The 23202-nt window shown below is 41.9% G+C and overlaps 2 protein-coding genes across 6 annotated transcripts in view; one reads left to right on the plus strand and one right to left on the minus strand.

Annotated features, from left to right (window-relative positions):
- Positions 1 to 23202, plus strand: part of ARL13B (ADP ribosylation factor like GTPase 13B) — a 107941-nt gene that overhangs the window by 28403 nt on the left and 56336 nt on the right. The window lies entirely within an intron of this gene.
- Positions 1678 to 17152, minus strand: STX19 (syntaxin 19). The gene is made up of 3 exons (XM_030204258.1): positions 16877 to 17152; positions 7872 to 8004; positions 1678 to 2638 (listed from the first exon to the last, which is right to left on the minus strand). Exon 3 carries the CDS (start codon positions 2557 to 2559, stop codon positions 1678 to 1680), a length of 882 nt encoding a protein of 293 aa, XP_030060118.1. The 5' UTR covers positions 2560 to 2638; positions 7872 to 8004; positions 16877 to 17152.

The raw sequence follows: 23202 nt of genomic DNA on the forward strand, positions 1-23202 counted from the left end.
GGCGACGGGAGCTCAGCTGTTCTGCGTGCTGCGTTTCGCCGATGTAAGTTCAGTACCGAAGAGAGTGCTCGGGCCGGGTGGAGGGGGGGGGGGAGCGGTGGTGGCTTCACACAGTTTCCCTCTCTGTCCCGCCCCCCGTCATCACGTATTGACGCGGGGGCAAGACAGAGAGGGAAGTCTCTACTGCACATTTGCAAGTGAGTACGGTCACTCGCCATTTATATGTTTGATGTTGTGACACACTAAACAAAAAATGCTCCTAAATATTTCATTGTTTACAGTAAATTTAGTGTGAATTTGTCTATCATTGAATCCCATATTAAAAAATTGTATGTAATACATCAGTCACAGTTTTCTTTATGTATTCAAATTCTGATGTCACCTCAGTAATAGCAACACAAAAATCTGTCTACTGATACTGTGAAGCAATACAAAACCCTGCAAATATGCAATTGAGAAACTATGTAGCAAACTGAACCTATGGACAGCAGACCTATAACATTTCCAGTTATTACTGAGGGTAGTCAGGAAGCAGAAATAAAGGACCATTTATGGAGAATTCAAGAACCTGACTGTCAGGATCTCTGCTCTCCCCAGCTTGAAGGCATAGCAGGCTTGCTGTCTATTCCAAATTTTTTATGATGCACCTCCCACCTCTTGGGGACACACCTGTTTGTCCTGATACACAGGCTGAGATCACTGACCTAATGTGATGGACCAGCATAGTAGTGGATTTCTGTTTTAGAGCAATGATACTTATAGCCTTTGCGCACTACTTCCATTACACTGTTCTCCATATCAGAACATTTCAGGATCACTTTATAAAGTGCTACGTCACGCAGAATTTGTATATGTTTTTGTGCTGTAGGGTTAACTGAATAAGGCAGTGATAGAAGCTGCAGGTATCTACATACCCCTAATGTACCTCAAAATTAAATTTGTTCATCCCTTTCATTTAACACTTCTACTTTGCTAAGATGGACAACTTTATGTAGATTTAAAAATGTAATACATTATCCTTTCCACCACCAGAATTCCTCTTTATAGCAGTAAATAACAGCCTAAATATGCCTATTGTGCTGACTGCTTGTGAATACTGGTTCAGTCATTTTCCCTTCCACTAAATTCTGGATGTGTGAGCCATCCCAGGTGTTCTTTACTGCATAAAATTCACACTTGGAAGATGTCAACAGACACATCTCATTATAAATTAGCAGAATCTTCCAGAAATATTTGAAAAGGAGACAGAATGAAATAGCCTAGGCCTCCTCTGTCAATCCTAGTAACACCAAGTGGTGTGTCCTTTGACATGAACTTCATATAGCCGTCACTAACGTAATAATAAAGTGAAAGACAGGCACATGGAATTACTTTGTAGGTAGGTGATAACCATCTTTTAAACTGAGCTTCTGCTCAAGTCTTTGAACTTTAAATTTTATCAAAGTTTGTGAGCCTGATTCTTTGAATAACAACCAGCATGTAACATCTTAATTTTCTTTTGAAATTGAGTGCAAATAATTGAATGAAATATTTTACATAATAGTAGATGGCTGAGCTCTCTCAAAAACAGATTTGAATTTTAATATGTGACAAAAAAAGCTTTTATTTGTGGATTTTCTAATGAGAATACTGCAGGAATATCCAGAAAGAATGCTAATAGGTGGCATCTCTTATCCCTTACCTACAGCATGGAAAGCAACAGCAGCAAATCATTCTGCAAGGATTTCTCTTTCTGTACTTAACTGCTAATTTAAATTTCTCTGTAGACATCTGCACATAGTCTTCAGTATTGTGTGTAGCCATTTCAATATTATTGAGTAGTTCTCCTTGCTCCTCCACCAAAAGCGAGATATGAATGAAAAGTTCTCTCAGGTCTTTGATCTGATTTTCCAGGTTGATAAGTTCCTTGTGTCTTTGCTCAATCTCTGAGAGCTGAGCTTTAGTGATCTTTACTTCGGTGAGCAAGTTTTCATTGAAGACCTCCCATTTGCCTTGTTCAAGCATTTTATTTACCTCTTGCTCAGATACTTCTTTCCCTGCCACCTCTAGCTGCCTGACAATAAAGGTCTTGCATGTTTGCTGCTTGGTTGCGATAGTGTCATTGTAGAGAAACATGATGTTCTTGAAGCTCCTGAACAAGGCAGCATGTTGACCTTTGAGCATCCTTGTGAGACTAGACGATGGTCCGTTCTCTGTTTCTGCCCTTTTTGCCAGTTTTGATAGAGCATCCAGACGCTTATTAATATGTTCTGCTTGAATCTTGATGTCCCTGGCAGTGTTTGACTCTTTTTTGATGGCACTGAATCTCCTCATAGTAGACAGCAGGGTTTTCTGCTGCTGACCAAATTTTTGGACACTGTCTGAGAAATCACTGATGTCATCCTGAAGTTTCTGGATCTCATGTAGGTAGTTTTCAACCACAGGTTCTCTTTCATAAAGAATAGCTTGCTGTTTTAAATCCATGTGTTCCTCTGCATCCTCAGTATGCACAGTGTTATTCTCTTGGGATGCCTCCAATTCCTTTGCTAGCTGCTTAAGTTCCTGGAGACGGTCTCTCATTTTTGTTTGTGTTATATGCTTGTTAGAAAGAGAGAACTGAATTTGTTCCTTTCTTTAGAAAACCAGTTTCACAATAATCCTATGGAAATAGTTATGGGGGAAAAAAAGTCAGATTTCGCTCTTATTTTGGCATAAAGTTAAACAACCAAACCTCCAGGAAGCATTGACTGCAAAGATAGCTGCATGCCACATCCTCTAAACAGAAAGCATGTGTCAGAATGCATGCTAAGAATATTTAGGCTTTGGAGAGAGAAATAAAATGTGAGGAATTCTATGTTATAATAGAAATAAGTACTGTTTAATAGCATCAGGGTATAGTACCTACTAGGTATAATGCATACCCTGATTGACTTTGTGCCTACACTAAAGGGTACAGGTAAAAAAGCACTGCATGCCATTCTCTGTCCAAGGTCTTGTCCCGTCTCTCTCACTGGATTTCGCTCTTTGTCACACACATTCATTTGACACGGCTTTAGCTCTGTTGTATACACTGTGCCAAAATCTGATTATTGTTTGTTTTCAGGCAGTCTGACTTGACATGTCATGAAGTCATTGTTATCTATCACAGATGAGGCAACAATGCCTGCTCTGACTTCATTATTGTGTTGGTCCATCTTTTCTAGGTCTGCCTGGATCTCTTCTTATGAGGTGAATATTGAAGAGGTGAATATTGAATTTAATTCCTAGGAGGAGAGCATGACTATGCTGATTTGGTGGTGATCTGGTATGCTGGTCTAGGAGAGAGGTGTTTGCCTGTCATGTGACTCAGTCATTGGCATGGAGCTGAAACTAAGGGCCTAGAGAGGGAAAATTTGATATCATCTCAGATATGATACTATGGCTCTTAGGATCTAGATTAGAAGCTGCACCTGGTACAACAGGTAACATTTCGAATCTGCCAAGCCCCTTCATGAAAAATTACACTGGCTTCCCATTAAGGAATGTATTGCCTTTAAGGTCTGCACCTTGATTCATAGGATTATTTACGGAGAAACTCCTGGATACATGCTAAATCTAATTGATCTACCACCCAGCAACAGCTCCAGGTTTTCCCGATCTTACTTAAATTTACATTATCCAGTTTGCAATGGCCTTAAATACAGATCTACCTATGCATCCAGCTTCTCCTTCATAGGCACACGGCTATGGAATGCATTACCCAAAATCTTAAAATTAACTCAGAACCATCTAAATTTCAGAAAACTACTGAAGACCATCCTGTTCAAGAAGGCTTACCCTCCAGACCCAACCTAACTTACTTCTTCTTTGTTATTGCAAAATTCATGGACCTTACTATCTTTTTTTTTTTTCTCTTATTATCTTTGTTGTTTTTACAATACCTATACGATTATTATCCTCCATTACATTGGCTAATTGTATTTTCTGAATTGTAACCTGCCCTACAGTTTTGTGTAAGCCACATTGAGCCTACAACTAGTGGGAAAATGTGGGGTATAAATGTGTTATAAATAAATTTGTGAGTGATTACAAAGTAAGAGTGGTGGAGGCTGACAGCATAAAAGAAAATAAAAGTATTACAGTTGCTTTCTAGCCATCTTCACTCATATAAAAAGCAGTTGTTTGTTCAGGTAGTGTTTCTCTGAATTGACCAAGTGTGCATATGCGGCAGAAAGCACATAACGTGTTTCTATATGACTTCTGCCAGTCTAAGAGCAGCATGGAAAAGAGGAACACAGCAGGAAGCAGTTCTGCTAGTAGAGAGACTAGACCTCATTGACAGCAGGCCTGACTAGACCGTTCTGCTAGTTTCTTACTAGAATAAAGCTTATTTTATCTAAAATGGCTGGGCTTATGAACATACATGGGAGCTCTTTGTGAGAGAATTTTGGATAGTGGAATTTTTCAGGATAATGGCTCATAAAAGTCAAACAACTCTCAGTATATAAGGGATCATGGCCTGGGAACTATTTGGGTTTCTGCCAGGTACTTTTGACCTGGCTTGGCTACTGATGGAAACAGGATACTGGGCAAGATTGTTCTGACCCAGAATAGCTATTCCTAAGTTGTTGTTATTCTCTCCTCTCCTCCCAAATAATGTGTTGTCACTTAAAGTATCTTGGGATAACAAGCTTTCTGCTGTAGTACTACAAAATTACAGGATAGTGCACATAGAGGAATTAGTGTGAGAAAACAGTAACTTAAATTCGAAACAATCCACCAAAAGTGCATGCATATCTGTCAAAAATGTAGATTTTGTTGCTCATCCTATATAATAAAACACACCTCCAACGTTCTGAAGCTGACTGCGTGGCTGAGGCATTCCTGCTCTCTGTTAGGCTCCATCTACAGAATGAACGTCAGTCACGTCACATACTTCAGGGTGCGTCACCAGCAGCAGTGCCCAATCACACCATAGCAGCACGAGGCACCTCCAACGGACTAAAAAACAACTGCCAAACCTGCGTGCCCAAACGTCAAACAATGAAAGACAACCGGCGTCAGCGACACTCCCGCCACCAACCCGCTGTCGCGCCCCCCCCCCCCCCCCCCCCCCCCCCCCCGGGCACATCAACCCCCCTGGTAACGCTGTCCGGCCGCTGCTGCTTCTCCTGTTGAGCAGCAGCAGCTGCTACAAAAAGGAAAAAAACCAAATGTTTTTAAAACTAAAAAACGCGGCACCGTAGACAGCCATCAGGCATTGGCTGTCGGCTCTGCAGCTGCTCCTCCTCTCGTCTCCACGTCACTGCCCCTGGAGTAAGACCCCGGAGGAGCGCAGGGACGTGGAGAACAACAATAGATGGTTGAAGCTGCCCGTCAGGAGCCTGGTGAGTAAGGGCAGCCGGAGACCAAGAACAAGAGCGCTCCCAAAAGCAAGAAACCGGCCGTTTTCTTCCCTTCTTTCTCTGATCCCCTCCATGGGCACCATCTCCCTTCTTTGCTTTTACATCCCCTATTTCTAGCATCTCGCCCTCTGAAACCTCTCTCCCTCCAATGCTCTGCATCTCTCTTTTCCCTATTCCTCCAGGCGCCCTCTCTTACCTTTCCTGGCACTCCTGCATCACCCCCCCCCCCCCCCCCCAGTCGATGTCCTCTCACTCTCAGCACCCTCTACCTGCCTGTCTCGACACTCCAAAGTTGACTTTAACGCTGCTGCGCTGAAGGCATGCTGCTTTTCTCACTCACCCGAAGCCTCTCTCTCTGTAGCATCCAACACATATGAACAGGACGTTCTCTCAAAGGAGAGAAACTAAAGAGAGATGGTTCAGGCAGGTAAAGCAGAATTCCTTCATTGCAGCATGCAGAGTGACAGAATTTGGACAGCATGTGACCAGAATTTTCACATATGTACCTAATTATGAAAAAATATTTAATTTAAATTTCTTATGTACTGCCTGCAAGCTATTGAAACAGTGTACGTCACTCTCTCGGTCTCATACAGTCTCACAGAGAGTCTCACACACACTCTCTCACAGACACACTCGCACCCAGACTCACTCTCTGTCACACACACACACTCGCACATTCACTCTCTCCTCTCACACACACTCTCTCAAACATACACACTCCGAGGAAAACCTTGCTAGCGCCCGTTTCCTTTGTGTCAGAAACGGGCCTTTTTTTACTAGTTTATAATAAAAGGGGCAATTTTCAAACTGTCCAATTTGGGGAAAAGACCATGCATACTTTAACCTGAGGGTTTCATGTCAGGTCCTAAAGTGAAAGTATCCATGTGCCTTCACTTTGAAACTTAATGTGGGTTCAAAGTATGTACAGTTATTTCCACCTGTTTTTGTTTTTATTATTTTTTTTTGCTGGAAATGTAAGTGTGTAGATGACATTTTTGAATATTCATGTGTACTTTTTCTCTCCAATCTAAACATGCCCCCTGTGATGCCTTCTTTCAATGGCAATACAAGAACTTGCATTGTGGAGTTCTAGTCACATTAAGAGAGGACAGTTTTCAAATAGTCAATTTAATGTGGGTAAAACTGGGAGACTGGGCATCCAAATGGCAGATGTCATTTAATGTGAGCAAGTGCAAAGTGTTGCATGTGGGAAAGAGGAACCCAAACTATAGCTACGTGATGCAAGGTTCCACATTCGGAATCGCCACCCAGGAAAGGGATCTAGGCGCCATAGTTGATGAAATGTTGAAACCCTCTGCTCAGTGTGCAGTGGCAGCTAAGAAAGCAAATAGAATGTTAGAATTATTAGGAAAAGAATGGAAAACAAAAATGGGAATGCTCCATGATGCGACAGCACCTCGAATACTGTGTGCAGCTCTGGTCACCACATCTCATAAAAAGATATAGCCAAATTTAGAAAAGGTTCAGAGAAGTGCGATGAAAATGATAAAGTGGATGGGACAACTTCACTATGAGGAAAGGCTAAAGCGGCTAGGGCTCTTCAGCTTGGAGAAAAGACAGCTGGGGGGAGATATGATAGAGGTCTATAAAATACTGAGTAGAGTAGAACGGGTAGAGGTCAATTGCTTGTTTACTCTTTCCAAAAATACAACAAGCAATTTACCTCTATCCATTCCACTCCACTCAATATTTTATAGACCTTTATCATATCTCCACTCAGCTGTCTCATCTGTTTTTCCCCAGCTGTTTCTTCATTGTGTGCTCCCTAGTATTTAGGATTAGGGGGCACACAATGAATTTCAGCTACTACGTAGTAAATTTAAAACAAACTAGAGAAAATATCCCTTCCCTCAGTGTGTAATTGAACTCTGGAATGCGTTGCCAGGGAATTTTGTAAAAGCATTTAGTTTAGCAGGATTTAATAAAGGTTTGGATAGCTTCCTAAAAGAAAAGTCCATAAACCATTATTAAAATGGACTTGGGAAAATCCACTGCATATTTCTAGGATAAGCAGCATAATACCTGGGATCTTGACAGGTACTTCTTTTTCTGCCGTCATCTACTATGTTACTTGTGACTTGGATTGGCCACTGTTGAAAATGGGATACTGGACTTGATGGACCTTTGATTTGTCCTAGCATGGCAATTCTTATATGCTAGAATTGTCCTAAAGCAGCATTTTAATTAAAAGAGTTGGAGTAATGTTTGCAGTGTTTGATATCTTCAGATTTATATTCTAGTATCCTTCAGTGACAATTTCTGGTTTTACAGCATTCCATAAGGTTTATTTTTGGAGGCAAAAAAGAAAGTACAAGATCTTTGCTGTGGCAACCCTGTCCGTCAAATCCTCTGCCAGAGTTGGACAAATTGCAAACGAGATGATGCTGCTTCTCCTAGATACACATATATACATATTGCTGACCCTATAATTTGATTCTTTTAGAGACTCTTCTTTAAATTAGAAGTTTGTAAATTGGAACATACCTTGAAAGGAATGTAATTCAATCAGCGACTTTCTGCAGTGGTGCCTTATTGACATTCTTCATAAGGCCCCAGAGTTTGCCTCTAGGCTATCATTTTAATAAAGATTTGAGGTGAGGCTAGTAGGTGGTTGAGCCTGAAAAACAAGAGTGGCATGTTTGTTAATAAAATGTTATATATCTGTGACCCGCTCAGTGAAAAGTTGCCAAAAGTGGGGTATGTGACTTATTTGTACCACAAGATAGAAGGATATCAACTACAAAATTTCAGCCTCAGGTATGGACTCATATCCTTAAAAAAAAAAAAAAAGAAATGTTTATCAATAAAAAAAAAAAAAAGTAATTAACCGTAGAAATCACATATCCTTGCGGTGTTTAGGCTGTAAGACATGAAAAACATCAGTTGTACTATTGCTATAGTACAAAAAGGTGGTTATTTTAGAAGCTCTATTCTTGTTTTGGACATCTGAAAACTGGCATTTAGACATCCATATTTTATGGACGTCCAAATCCCAATTTTACAAAGGCAGGCTGTGGACGTCTAATACTGTTTTGTGTGGGACTAAGGATGTCCGGAAATATGGATGTCCAACTCTGATTACAGAAAGGAAGGGATTTCCCAGTCTAAAAAGATGGATGTCTTTATTTAGACCTAGTACTTGTCACGTCCAGGTTCCAGAAAGATGCTCTGTTTGAGCAACTGTTCACTGGAGGATTAAGGGACAATACCTCCTTAATCTCCCAGTGGTTGCTGTCCACCCTCCCTCTCCCATGAATGTGAGACTGGCAAGGGTTTCCAGGCTCTATGATAGCTTCAGGCATTATGGACATTCTTAACAGAGCTGCATCAGATCTATACTATTCTATACTATCGGAGTTATATACTGTTAGTTTTCCAAAAGGATTCACAGTGGTTCAAAATATAAGAAAAATTCCAACAATAAGGAGGAATTAACAATTGTAAGACCGTACTATTAATAATTATAGAAAATAAATTAAAACGTGATTAAAATTAAAAACAGAAATCATTAAAAATAATTTATAATTGTTGCTCAAATAAATAGGTTTTTAACATGTTCCTAAAAATAAGATAGGAAAGCACAAACTTCAATTTCGGAGGTAACTTATTCCATAATCTGGCCCCAAGATCTGAGGAGTAGCCTAATGGTTAGTGAAATGGGCTGAGAACCAACAGATCCAGGTTCAAATCCCACTTCAACTCTTTTTTTTTTTTTTAATTGTGAGCCCTCCAGGAACAGAAAAATTACCTCCTGTACCTGATTATATAAGACACTTGCAAGCCTAAAGGCTATTGCATATTCAGGTACAGTTGGTATTTTTCTGTGTTTGGAGGGCTCATAATTAAAAAAAAAAAAAAAAAAAACCCGCAAACATCTGAAGTGGGATTTGAACCTGGGTCACCTGATTCTCGCCCCAGTGCTCTGTATGGACTCTGTGTGTTCGTTTGATAAGATGGATGCTCTATATTGCCACACAAGACGTCCATGTCTCTTATTTCCCCCCTGTTTATAATTAGGATGTTTCAGTTTGCAAAATGGATGTGCACGCTGGAAATTTCCAGTGCATGGATGTCCATCTCACATGTATTTTAGAGTAGGCTGTATTCTGTTGTAAAATACATGTGAGGGATGTCAATTTGTAACAATCCGACTTGGATTTTTATATTCTGAGCTGAACATCCTTTCTAAAATGCCCTGCTACACTTTCAAAAATGAAGGTAGCCTGAATTTACCCCTCCAGATTTTTACAGCTTTTATCTCTGTTATTTGTAACACCACTTTTGGTACCTTTTCGTTCAGCGGGTCACATTTGCATTTGTATTTTCATTTATTGTATGTTTAGTCCATCAGTTTACTCCTGCTCCTTTTGTGCCTCTGATTAGATCAGAACTGGATTTTTTCTGGCAACAGCACCATGAGTCTTAGTTTAAATTTCCTTGGAAAGGGGCTTCCCCTATTTTATATAACTGCCCTATTCACTTTGAGAGGCCATTGCCAGCCAGGGCAACAGAGTCCAGACACTGAGCCACTAGACTAGTCCAATGTATTTTATTTTTTAGAAGGTGATGCAATAGTGAAATCAACATAGCTTGAAGCAGCAGTCCTGAAAATATTAACTTATTTCTGTTTTCTGGTGTTGATTATTCATGTTTCCTTTTTTAAAAAAATAATTTTGCTGCCATAGAGTTTAGTTCCCGTGCACCCAGCATGAAAATGTGTGTACAATCTTATTTATGGCCTCATCTCAACTCTTTAAAAATCGTCCTGAGGTTTACCTTTCAGCAATTTTTTTTTATTCAGTAGGTGTTTGGGTGTGCCTAAAGAATTGATAAGAACCAGCACAGCAGTGCCCTCATTTAATTTGATTTATTTTGGGTGGGTATGACTAAACTTGGACGTGGACAAGTGTTCCAGTGAGTAGAAGAGATGACAGAGAATCCACCAACACACACACAGTGAAGGAAGCAACAACATTTCTGCAAAAAAAGAGAGAAAAAAAACCTTTTCAAAGAACTAGAGCAGCAGATGAGGGAAAACCAGCAACACATAGTAGATGACGGCAGAAAAAGACCTGCACGGTCCATCCAGTCTGCCCAACAAGATAAACTCATATGTGTATACCTTACCTTGATTTGCATAAGCACAGCGAGAAATACAAACTGTTACTCTAGGAGTCATTCATCGATGTCATTCTAGGAGTCATTCATCAAAACAGGAAAAATGAATGGTTAAGGACAGGTGACTTGGAACTTAAAGTAGGGTCTTTACTAAGCCACTGTAGTGTTTTTTGCTCACGGTAGAAATAAGCTGATGGTAAACACTGAGATTCCCATTATATTCCTGTGGACTTCTCAGCGTTTACCTCCAGCTGATTTCTGCCGCGAGCTCAAACCGCTACTGCGGCTAAGTAAAAGACCCACTAAGTATGACAGATTGATAGTTGTAGCTCAGGACTGCAGATTACAAATTAAACGGTTCACAGCAAGCACAGGAAAAAAATGACACAATAGACTGCTCTAGATTCTTGGCTACCCATCTTGTAGCTGGCTGCAGAGTTCTGATGGCAAAAACTTTCAATATAGAGAGGTGTACAGTAAAGTGGCAAGTTTCATCCATTTGAAACTAGTAAACATTACAACATTGCTGTACTGGAAAGTACAGGAATGATGACCCAAAGTAGTTAAGAACACCTGGGATATAGCCATTTCAACTGATAAACTGAATGTTAGAAAAACCAGGCATATAACGATAAAGAGAAAAGCACAAGAACAGCATTAATAATAGAGATATTGGTGCCAACTGATTATTCTGTGAATTGTTGAAAGAGAAGTACTGAGACATGTGAAGGAAAAATATTTCCAGTTACTTTGGTTGCCACAGACTTGATTAAAAGGAATTTATATGTGCACCTTGCTTGGTTGCCTATGCATGTGACATCTCTTTTGTCCCAATGCAAGCTCTATTTTGGCCCAATGCAGATGCTGTGGAGAACATTACTGTCATAGTATGCAGAAATCAAACTTATTTGGAGATACTGTGCTGTGATTTATTTATTTATTTTACCCCCTTACCACTTAAGCAGAGCCAGTGGTGGGGGGCGGGGCTGGTGGGTGGGAGGCAGGGCTAATGCTGAGCAGACTTCTACGGTCTGTGCGGTGAAAAAGGCAGACACTAATCAAGGTCAGGTATACACAAAAAGTGGCACATATGAGTTTATCTTGTTGAGCAGACTGGATGGACCGTGTGGATCTTTCTCTGCCGTCATCTACTATGTTACTATGTAAGTGGCTTACAAAAATTCATATATATAATTTATTTTTAAAAAATACAACCCCACACAACATAAAAAACAAAACACAATACATATTGAAAAGATATAAACTAAAACAAAAACTGATTACATTGATGTTAAAATAGAACTATCTAGCAATTCTTGTTGGTGCTTTAACAGGAAAAATCTCTCCCCTGTATATACAGTCTTGCAGAGTCTAGTAAAGGCTATATTAACAGTCCTAGGCGGTCGGTGGCCCAACTGTTTGGGGAGGCTAAAGGGGGTGGGATTAGGGGTGGGGCCAGGGGTGGAGCTTAAATCCATAATTGTCTGATAACACACAGAAAATAAAAATAAAAGTCACAATTAATACCTTTTATTAAATTTAGATATTAGATATGTATCATATGTCAAAGAATAAAGTGGTTGCTCAAAGCATATACTAACCACAATCGCTCAACTGCAAAACACTATGTACAACTTTGTGCAAAAACACAATCAGAACCTTACTGTACCATAAATATTACACTGGGCAGAACCTAATACACCAATATACCACCCATACGGAAAATGCAGACCGTCAACAATATGAAACAAGGGATCATAATATCACAGTTCTCATGTACAGCCACAAAACACCCTAATTCATGTTTAATGTGGGATAAAATGCCATAAATAAGTAAATAAATAAATATAAAATGTTAATGTTGAGCACCTGATTCTCAAAGTGGACACATTCCATAACACTATAATGAAATAAAATGATCTTTTCTACCTTTGTTGTCTGGTGACTTTGTTTTTCTGATCATGCTGGCCCAGTATCCGATTCTGCTGCTATCTGTCCTCTTAACTCCGTTTCCAGGACTTCCTTTCCATTTATTTCTTTACTTTCCGCCTTTCTTCTTCATTTCTTGTCCTACATCCGTAAGTAAAAGCTGGGTCCTCCGCAGACTTGACTGTCCAGTGGATCCAGCTTCTGCCTATTTTCTCCATCCATGTGCAGTTTTTCTCCTCTTTTCCTTTTCCCTCATCTCATCTCCTTCCTCTCTCTTCCCTCCCCTCCCCTCTATGTCCAGCAATTTCTCCTCTCTCCCTGGGCCCAGTCCTCCCATGCTCCTCTCTCCCCTGCCCCCTCCATTCATCCATATCCAGCAATTCCCCTCTCTCCCTGTGCCCTGCCCTCCATCCATGTCCCTCTCCTGCCCCCTCCATTCTTCCATATCCAGCAATTCCCCTCTCTCCCTGAACCCTGCCCTGCCCTCCCATCCATGTTCCTCTCTCCCTTGCCCCCTCCATTCACCCATATCCAGCAATTCCCCTCTCTCCCTGCCCTCCCATCCTTGTCCCTCTCTTCCCTGCCCCTCCATTCATCCATATCCAGCAATTCCCCTCTCTCCCTGAGTCCTGCCCTGCCCTCCCATCCATGTTCCTCTCTCCCCTACCCCCCTCCATTCACCCATATCCAGCAATTCCCCTCTTTCCCTGAGCCCTGCCATCCCATCGATGTCCCTCTCTCCCCTGCCCCAACTGCCCACCCTCTTCTCCCCCACAAGATCCCTTTCCTTTTTTTTTCTTTTAAATTTACCTCCGAAGTCTGTCAGTGAAAGCGCTCCCAGTGAAAGCGCTTCTCTTCGCTCAGTGACCCGCCTTCTTCTGACGTCATGACGTCAGAAGAAGGCGGACACTGAGAGAAGGGAAGCACTTTTACTGGGAGCGCTTTCACTGATGCTGCGCTGCCGGACAGTGGAGGTAAATTTAAAAGAAAAAAAAAGGAAAGGGATCTTGGGGGAGAGAAGAGGGCGGGCAGTTGGGACGAGCGGCGAGCCCCGGGCGGGCGGAACTAGGTCGTGTGGGCGTCGTCGTGTGAAACTACAGGTGACATCATCAGGATCCGGCCTCTGATACCGGGCGCCTATGTTAACAGTGTACATTTCTCATTTTCAGAACTTGCGTCTTAACACCTAGAGACGTAGTAGAAGTAATTTAAACATATATTCTTTATCTTAGGACTTTTTTCTGTCCCACCATACTGAATACATGACTGGGAAAAATGACAGGATTTGATTACAGAGCAGAGTTGTTGTGGTCTGCTCCAGTCTCAAACTGCCCCCTCCCAACCTGATCTCGGCTGACAGCTTAGGAGGGTGAAGGACTGAACAGAGCAGAAAGCAGCTGCTCTTTGCAGGGCACTTAGTGATAATAAGTCAAGCACCGGTTCTATATAATGTGAACAGGACCAGAAGAGTGATTATTTATTTGTCTAATCTCTCGCTCACCACTTTTACATATTACTTTTACAACACATGCAAGTTTTGATATGCTGATAGTTTTCTGAAAAAGCTGCAGCATGGTAGAAAAAATAGCACTAGTGGTGTTTCCGTTCCCCCCTCCTCCAAACGTGCTATTCCACAGCCACCTTTATAACATGGGATCACCGGTAAGCAAAATCTTTTGCCTCCTTTAAGAAGGGAAGAGAGAGAGTCACATTGGGACAAAACTCTCCTTTGGCTGCAGAGGTTTTGGCTACTGTGGGTGGGCTATTTTTTTTTTTTGGGGGGGGGGGGGGGGTTAGCTCACCCTAGGCATTGGGTGATTGCACTAATTTACCCCCCCCCCCCCCTTCCCACCATGAACTGGGCTGCATCTGAGTAAAAGCACTGCTTAAACTTGAACATTTTGGTCCTTAAGTTGTTACATGGGAGATGTCCTTGAAAGGAAACGATATCTATAGTGTTTATGTAAAAACAATAAAAGATGTGAGCACATGAAAAAAAATACAAATTTAAAATGCAATTTATTGCATTCCATTGCAGTCCAACATTTTACATGAATCCCCTTTCTCCCAACATCATTTTGTACTTGCCACAGTTTTGTTCATCTTAGTTCTCAGGCTTGAGCTGTTCAGACCTCTTAAGGCGTGTTTGTCATAAATAACATTTTTGGGATAGTTGAGAACTTTTGACATCAATGACAGGAAAGTTCAGTGTAAGGACATGTGAAAGTAACCAAGCAGTAACAGCAACCACAACAAAAAAAAAAAAAAAAACCTAAGAACTATTTTCAGCCTTTGTCCCAAGGGTTGCCCTCCCAGTAAGACACAATCCTCCTGCTAAGTCTTCATGTCATTAAAGGGTATATTGCATTATATATAAATAGTGTAGAAACCACCTCTTTAAAGCTGTTGCTAGTCTGGTTTGGCAGGTTGAAATAACTTAAACCTGAATTTGTGATGATTGTCTACCCCTCAATCCTCTCTTAATAAGAGAGGCAGTGAAGATTTGTTGTTCCAAAGTGCTCATTCTTATCTGAGTTTTATAATTGCCTTTTCTAAATCTGGCATTACATTTTCACACAGTGAGGCAGGAGAAAATGGCAGTACAAATACTGGTCTCAGGGTTTCTCCTGATTCTTGTAACACTTAGGCCACAGTCCTCTAACAGTACCTATTTAAAGTATCCCTATAATATGGCACACAGTCCAGTACTCATCTTCTGGATGGGGGCAGTCAGGTAAGTGTATGTTTTAGGTGGAGGTGAATCGATTTTTCACTCATTCAAAAAGTACAAAAACCAGGGGACACTCAATAAAATTACATGGAAATACTTTTAAAACAAATAGGAGGAAATATTGTTTCACTCAAAGAATAGTTACGCTCTGGAACTCGTTGCCTGAAAATGTGATAACGGCGGTTTTGGATTTAAAAAAGGTTTGGACAAGTTCCCGGAGGAAAAGTTCATAGTTTATTGAGATGGACATGGAGGAAGCCATTGCTTGCCCTGGGATTGGTAGCATGAAATGTTGTGGCTAATTGGGTTTCTGTCAGGTACTTGTGACCTGTATTGGCCACTGCTAGAAGCAGGATACTGGGCTAGATGGACCATTGGTCTCACCCTATATGGCTATTCTTATGTTAGGTGAAGGCCCTCGGGAGCATAGGTTCCCAGTATGGGGAGGAGAGGGAATTTTCTCTTCCTCTTCCCACAGACTATATTTATTTTTGTAAGTAGTTCTAGGCTTTATTTTTGTAAATATTTTTGTTACACATCCCCCATCCCCCCCCCCCGCCAAAAAAAAAAAAAAACATTTTTCTGTAAGCATTTATTGTAGCAGAGATTTAAAGAAAGCTTATTCAGCGCCCATTAATGTTCATCTTAAGTTGTGAGGGTCATTCTTTGAGTACTTTTTCCTTGTCTTATGGATCTAATGCAAAATACAAATAAATCTTATGTCTATAAAAGGCAGTATCTGTAATATTACAACCCATACTAAACATCATAAAATCATCAAACTCCTATCTGCTTAATACTATTTGGTCCGTTGAATGTATTTTAGGCAAACAGTTGCATGGCTTAAATCGTACCTCCACAGTTTCATAAAGAAAATTCATTAAGTACTTGTTAAAGGGGATACGTTTCAGTACAAGTGTTTCCACCGGTCCCAGAAACAGTTCTGTAACTTGTCTTCAGAGATCAGAACAAAAATGAAGAAGCAGGTAACTTTTTTTCTTTAGTGTGGTTCATTTTGACAGTTCATGGTACTGCTAATACACTTTTAAATGCAAACACTGGTTTTATTGTACAAGGTCTGACAGAGGAAGATTTGGTATGCCTCGATGCAATCTTATTTTGATATAACTTGTCTACAGCTTCTGAACTTTCCTCGGCTGCATAAACTTACTGTATTGATTGACTGTTAAAGACCTTTTTGAGTAAATAAGTTTTGTTTTATAGTATGAAAGTATTTATATAGCAATAAATGTGTGTGTAGCTTTGCTTGCTGTTCGTGAAGAACAGTTTATAAAATAACAAGACCATGAATATTAGTATATACTGTTCCGTTCTGCCTTTCCAGTATAGGTGGTGAAAATGAGAACAGTACCAGAATGTAAATAAGCATGGGATAAGCACAGAGGATTTCCAGGGAGAGAAAGGGATTGTAAAGCTGAGCCGAAGTGTGTGGATTGGCCATATGGTATTTATCTGTTCTCTGTGTGTTTGTATTCTAAAGTTTTAACTCCTTCAAAGCGAGTGAGCAAGTTGTGTTCTCATAAGAGTTGCAGAACTGTTTTCATACCGTACAAAATCGGCTGCTGAATAGGAAAATTGACAGTTATTCTGTAAGGATTAAAAGAGAGGACTGAATCCTAACATTAGGCTGCTCAGTGAGCAGTTTTTAACAGCTGCTTTTAAGCATATCACAGAAATGCAAAATAGGTACCTCAAACTCCAGTATATGGTAAAGTTTTGAATTGCTGTTGGTGCTGGGGTCCTGCAATCAGGTGAAACAAATCCTAAGCAGACAGCTTTTAAGTAATTGAGAAACAGTAACTTCCCATTGGCAAGAGGCTGCATCCATTCTGGGCATAATCCCTTCCACATTTATTTGATTGATCTGTATTTCATGAAAAAAACTTTGTAGGGTGGCAGGTGCTAACTCCCCTTCTTCAGTGGTCTCCAGAAGAAAGTGCTCCTTTATGACTTCTGAGGAATCTGATTCTGCTTGTTGGAGACCTGTGCTATTGCTTGGAGGCGGATCTGGAGTTTTTAACTGGCAAATAGAAGGAGGTTCCCATGTTGTTTAGACAAGACCAAAGCACGCTCTTGTTCACTGAATACTGGCATTTAAACAGTGGTGGTGTTAATATATAGGTGGCTTTGTGTCAGCTAGTCTAAAGGAAAGATCTATCTAAACAGGCTTCCTAAGCAAACTGGATGGGTTGGTTCCTCTTATAAACAACAAATCTTTTCTATTTAAATTCATGTAATAGGAAGAAATGAAAACAGGAAAATCTAGTGGATGCCATTCTGTAATACCAGGATCTGCACTTGTGCCAGTGTGTAACATCTTATTCCAAAAGTAAATTACAAAGATGCAGTACTCTTTAAATAAACAGTGCTTAATTATTGCTGCAGAATACCTGTCTCATCTACTTGGGTGTATGACTAATTATTAATGTAATAAAACTGAAGTGCATGCAGCTTCCCAGCAGGGGGTCTTTAAAAAATGTTCTCTTGAGGCAGAAAGCGCTATAGAATAAATAGTTGTCACTCAGCCACTCATGTGTGAGCCAGGTTTCAGAGACTTGATCTGTCACATTGGCTGCCTTGTCAAAAAAAATATGTTTTTTTTGCTTCTGGTGTGTGTGTGGGGGGGGGGGGGGGGGGGGAGGTTGCCATTCTTTAGCTATGGAAAGAGTTTCTGTTTAATAAGGCTCTATAAAGGGTAATTTTATTTTTTTGCATTTTTTAAACCCTTCTTGTCCTACAGTTAATTCTGGAGAATTCAGGTTGGAGAATACCACTTATTAATATAATATACTCTTATGAGATTATTATTGATATTAACTGTAGTTCTACCAAAGTGTTCCATGCACTGTAACAGTAAAAGCAGCACATGCATAGACACAATGAGTCAGAATTAGGCAGAGTGCTTGTTCCTCTGTATTTTCTTTTAAATTTTAGCTTGCCGTCACAGTAAATCTCGCCATTTATGGAAATGTGGAGTTCCTAATGGGCTGGTGAGATCTGTGGTAAAAGCACAGTGCTGTGCAGTGGTTTTTTTTATTAGTTCAGCAGCTTTTTTTTTTTTTTTTAACTGATATGTAAAGCTGTTGTTAAAGGGTATTGTGACCACCCAGGATTCCCCCCCCCCTTTTGTCTTAATCTCAGGCCACTGAGCTTAAGACAGAACAACCTTGCAAAAGCTGTAGCAGTCTTTAGAACTAGAGAGCTGCACGGGAATGGGGATTTTAGGAATCCCGCGGAACACGCAGGTACAGTGGTGGAAATAAGTATTTGATCCCTTGCTGATTTTGTAAGTTTGCCCACTGACAAAGACATGAGCAGCCCATAATTGAAGGGTAGGTTATTGGTAACAGTGAGAGATAGCACATCACAAATTAAATCCGGAAAATCACATTGTGGAAAGTATATGAATTTATTTGCATTCTGCAGAGGGAAATAAGTATTTAATCCCTCTGGCAAACAAGACCTAATACTTGGTGGCAAAACCCTTGTTGGCAAGCACAGCGGTCAGACGTCTTCTGTAGTTGATGATGAGGTTTGCACACATGTCAGGAGGAATTTTGGTCCACTCCTCTTTGCAGATCATCTCTAAATCATTAAGAGTTCTGGGCTGTCGCTTGGCAACTCGCAGCTTCAGCTCCCTCCATAAGTTTTCAATGGGATTAAGGTCTGGTGACTGGCTAGGCCACTCCATGACCCTAATGTGCTTCTTCCTGAGCCACTCCTTTGTTGCCTTGGCTGTATGTTTTGGGTCATTGTCGTGCTGGAAGACCCAGCCACGACCCATTTTTAAGGCCCTGGCGGAGGGAAGGAGGTTGTCACTCAGAATTGTACGGTACATGGCCCCATCCATTCTCCCATTGATGCGGTGAAGTAGTCCTGTGCCCTTAGCAGAGAAACACCCCCAAAACATAACATTTCCACCTCCATGCTTGACAGTGGGGACGGTGTTCTTTGGGTCATAGGCAGCATTTCTCTTCCTCCAAACACGGCGAGTTGAGTTCATGCCAAAGAGCTCAATTTTTGTCTCATCTGACCACAGCACCTTCTCCCAATCACTCTCGGCATCATCCAGGTGTTCACTGGCAAACTTCAGACGGGCCGTCACATGTGCCTTCCGGAGCAGGGGGACCTTGCGGGCACTGCAGGATTGCAATCCGTTATGTCGTAATGTGTTACCAATGGTTTTCGTGGTGACAGTGGTCCCAGCTGCCTTGAGATCATTGACAAGTTCCCCCCTTGTAGTTGTAGGCTGATTTCTAACCTTCCTCATGATCAAGGATACCCCACGAGGTGAGATTTTGCGTGGAGCCCCAGATCTTTGTCGATTGACAGTCATTTTGTACTTCTTCCATTTTCTTACTATGGCACCAACAGTTGTCTCCTTCTCGCCCAGCGTCTTACTGATGGTTTTGTAGCCCATTCCAGCCTTGTGCAGGTGTATGATCTTGTCCCTGACATCCTTAGACAGCTCCTTGCTCTTGGCCATTTTGTAGAGGTTAGAGTCTGACTGATTCACTGAGTCTGTGGACAGGTGTCTTTCATACAGGTGACCATTGCCGACAGCTGTCTGTCATGCAGGTAACGAGTTGATTTGGAGCATCTACCTGGTCTGTAGGGGCCAGATCTCTTACTGGTTGGTGGGGGATCAAATACTTATTTCCCTCTGCAGAATGCAAATAAATTCATATACTTTCCACAATGTGATTTTCCGGATTTAATTTGTGATGTGCTATCTCTCACTGTTACCAATAACCTACCCTTCAATTATGGGCTGCTCATGTCTTTGTCAGTGGGCAAACTTACAAAATCAGCAAGGGATCAAATACTTATTTCCACCACTGTAACATAGTAAGTGACGGCAGATAAAGACCCAGCACTCTTCTTGTACTAAAAGTTCTGAAGCTAACGTCAGAGCCCCTTAAAATTTACACTCAAGCCCATCCCTTTCTATTCAGTCACGATCAGGGCGTAGACCGTAGAAGTCTGCCCAGCACCAGTTTCACTTCCGAATTACCAGTGCTGCCACCCGATCTCCGCTAAGATTCCATGGATCCATTCCTTCTAAACAGGAATCTTTTGTATTTATCCTACGCACGTTTGAATTCCATTAGCGTTTTAATCTCCACCACCTCCCAATTTTAGGCTATCTGTAAAGTTCTAGTATAAAATTAAAACTGTAATTGGAGTTCAGGCCAGAGTTACTGCTGTGTGTGTTCCTATGCCCACAGCAACAGTTGTGATGGGGCTGCAGCATATTTCTGATTTTGTACTGTTAATTGAGGATTTCCAGTTATACTGAGTTTTTGTCTGTTTCTATAAACAGTGACATTTATATTACCCACAGAGTTACCAGGATATCTGGTGGTGCAGTGAAGTGGGTTTTCCCAAGTAGTTTAGCCTGCTTGTCAAAGGAGAATAGAGAGATGTGGGCTCGGGTGCACAGCAGAAAATTAAAAACATGGCATCATGACCCCCGGGCCATTCCCTATCACCATGGGTGCTGGTTCCCACCACTTAAAAAAATAACAGCAGTTAGCTCCTTTACCTGTTAACAATGATGTGGTTTTGCACTTCCAGGGAGGCTTCTGTAGCGAACTCAGCTGGTGGCATAGCTGGATTGGGTTCACTGCAGCATGAACACAGCTCAAAGAGCAACAATAATAGTGTGTGAACCTGGCACAGAAGAGGCATTCAGAGCACTAGTTTGGCCATGTGCATCTCTCGCTGCCCATCCCTTGACTTCTCAACTTAGCTTCAGACAGAGCTCCAAGGGATTGTTGGGATGTAGGGCAGGGCCACCGAGAGACGAATCGGGGCCTGGGGCAGAGCTCCCCCCCCCCCCCCCCCCCCCCCCCCCCCGGGACTACAATTGACAAATGAAAATTAGATTTGTAGTTTGAATGTCACTTACTGCATCTGCTCTCTCCCTCAGCCTGTCTCTCTCCTCCTGTGTGCTGGGACCTAGGTTATCGTGTTAACGCATCTCTGCCTCCACAGGTGTTTCTTCCTGCCGTGTCCCCTCCCCCTATGCAGAAACAGGAAGTACTTCACACAGGAGGAGGTGGGACGAGGCAGGAAGGAAGGACCTCTGGCGGCAGAGCTGCGTTAACGTGATAACCTGGGTCCCGGCACACAGGAACAGGCGAGAGACAGACCCGTGAGTGGTGGAGAGCATTTCCCCTGGCTGACTATTTATGTACTGTGCCCCTCCTTGGCCTCCCTCTCCTAGCTTTCCCTGTAATTGACTGCTGTAGATTTTATTGGAAAACTCTTTAGGGTTTACTCCTTGTTTTAGGGTTGGTTTTCCCACACATATGTGACTGCTTAGTGTGAATGTGAATTTTTTAAGGCATGTAGTTTGAATAGTTTTGCAAATTATTTGCTGTGATTAGTTTCCACACACCAAAAAATGGTACTTGTTAGATTTCCATTGTGCCAGTCTCAGATTTTCCATTGCATCCACCACCCTTTCTATAAAGAAGTGTTTCCTTAGATTACTTTTGAGTAATCCCCCTTCAACTTCATCTTGTTCCAGAGCTTCCTTTCAGTTGAAAGAGACCTGCCTCTTGTGCATTTATGCTGTGGAGACATGATTTAGACATTTAAATATTTCCTCTGTCTTGTCTTTGTTCCATATTGAGGTCTATGAATCTGTCTCTATATGTTTTATGATGACCACTGACCATTTTAGTAGCTGCCGTCTAGACCAACTGCATCCTGGTTATATCTTTTTAAGTTGTGGTCTCCAGATTGTACACTGTACTCTAAATGGGGCCTCACTAGAGACTTATATAGAGGCACTATCATTTCCTTTTTTCCTGCTGTCCATTTCCTCTTCCTTTGCACCCAAGCATCCTCCTGGCTTCAGTCATCGCCCTTTCTAACTGTTTTGCCACCTTAAGATTGTCAGAAACAATCATCCCCAAGTCTTTCTAGTACAGAAGTGTTCCCCTCCCTTAAATAGTACTGCTCCCTTGGGTTTCTGTAGCCCAAGTGCATGACCCTGCATTTTTTTTTTTTTAATCATTAAATCTTAGTTGCAGGTTTCTGGACAATGGATCCCTCCTCATGCTCTCCACACCATCAGGGCTGTCTACTGATCTAGAGTTTTGTATCATCCACATACAGGCAAATCTTACCTGACAGCCCTTGCACAATATCACTCACAATGAAATTAAAAAGAGCTGGGCCAAGGACTGATCCCTGTAGCACACCACTGGTATCATCTTTTTTCTCTGAATGAACTCTGTTTTCTGTCACTCGGTCTTCTTCCACTTAACCAGTTTCTAACCCAGTTAGTGACTTTTCCATCCAGACCGAGGGCACTCAATCACTGTGACATTGTATACATCCCGTTATGAGGAAAGGGTTGCCAGATGGTGAAACCTTTCCAGCCCAAGTCATGCCCAAAAATAGCTATGCCAAGAGCATAGGTGCCGACTCCGTGGGTGCTGTAGGTGCTCGAGCATCCCTAATATTTCACCCACCGGAAGTTCCCTTCGTCCCTCCTCCCTCCCTCCCTTTGAGTTTCAGGCCCCTCCCTCCGAATTTTAAAAGTCATCATTTTACCTCATCGGGGTTACGGCGGCAGCAGCGGTGTAAAGCGTGCAGGCTCAACGCTTAGTTCAGTCTTCCCTTCTCTCTTGCCCAGAGCTGAGAGAGAGAGAAGGGAAGACTGAACTAAGTGCCGAGCCTGCATGCTTTTCACCGCTGCTGCCGCCGTAATCCTGACGAGGTAAGATGACTTAAAGTTCGGAGGGAGGTGGCCTGGAACTCGAAGGGAGGGAGAAGGGCCTTGGAACTCGGAGGGCCCCGGGGGTATGACCCTAGAACTTGGAGGGGGCAGGAAGGATGACCCTGGATCTCGGAGGGGGCACGACCCTGGAACTTGGAGGAGGCAGGGGGGACAACCCTGGAACTCGGAGGAGGCAGGGGGGACGACCCTGGAACTCGGAGGGGGCAGGGGGGACGACCCTGGAACTTGAAGGGAGGGAGGAAAATGAGAGAGAGAGGAGA

The sequence above is a fragment of the Microcaecilia unicolor genome, chromosome 5 (genome assembly GCF_901765095.1).
Source record: "Microcaecilia unicolor chromosome 5, aMicUni1.1, whole genome shotgun sequence".
Taxonomy (NCBI): Eukaryota; Metazoa; Chordata; class Amphibia; order Gymnophiona; family Siphonopidae; genus Microcaecilia; species Microcaecilia unicolor.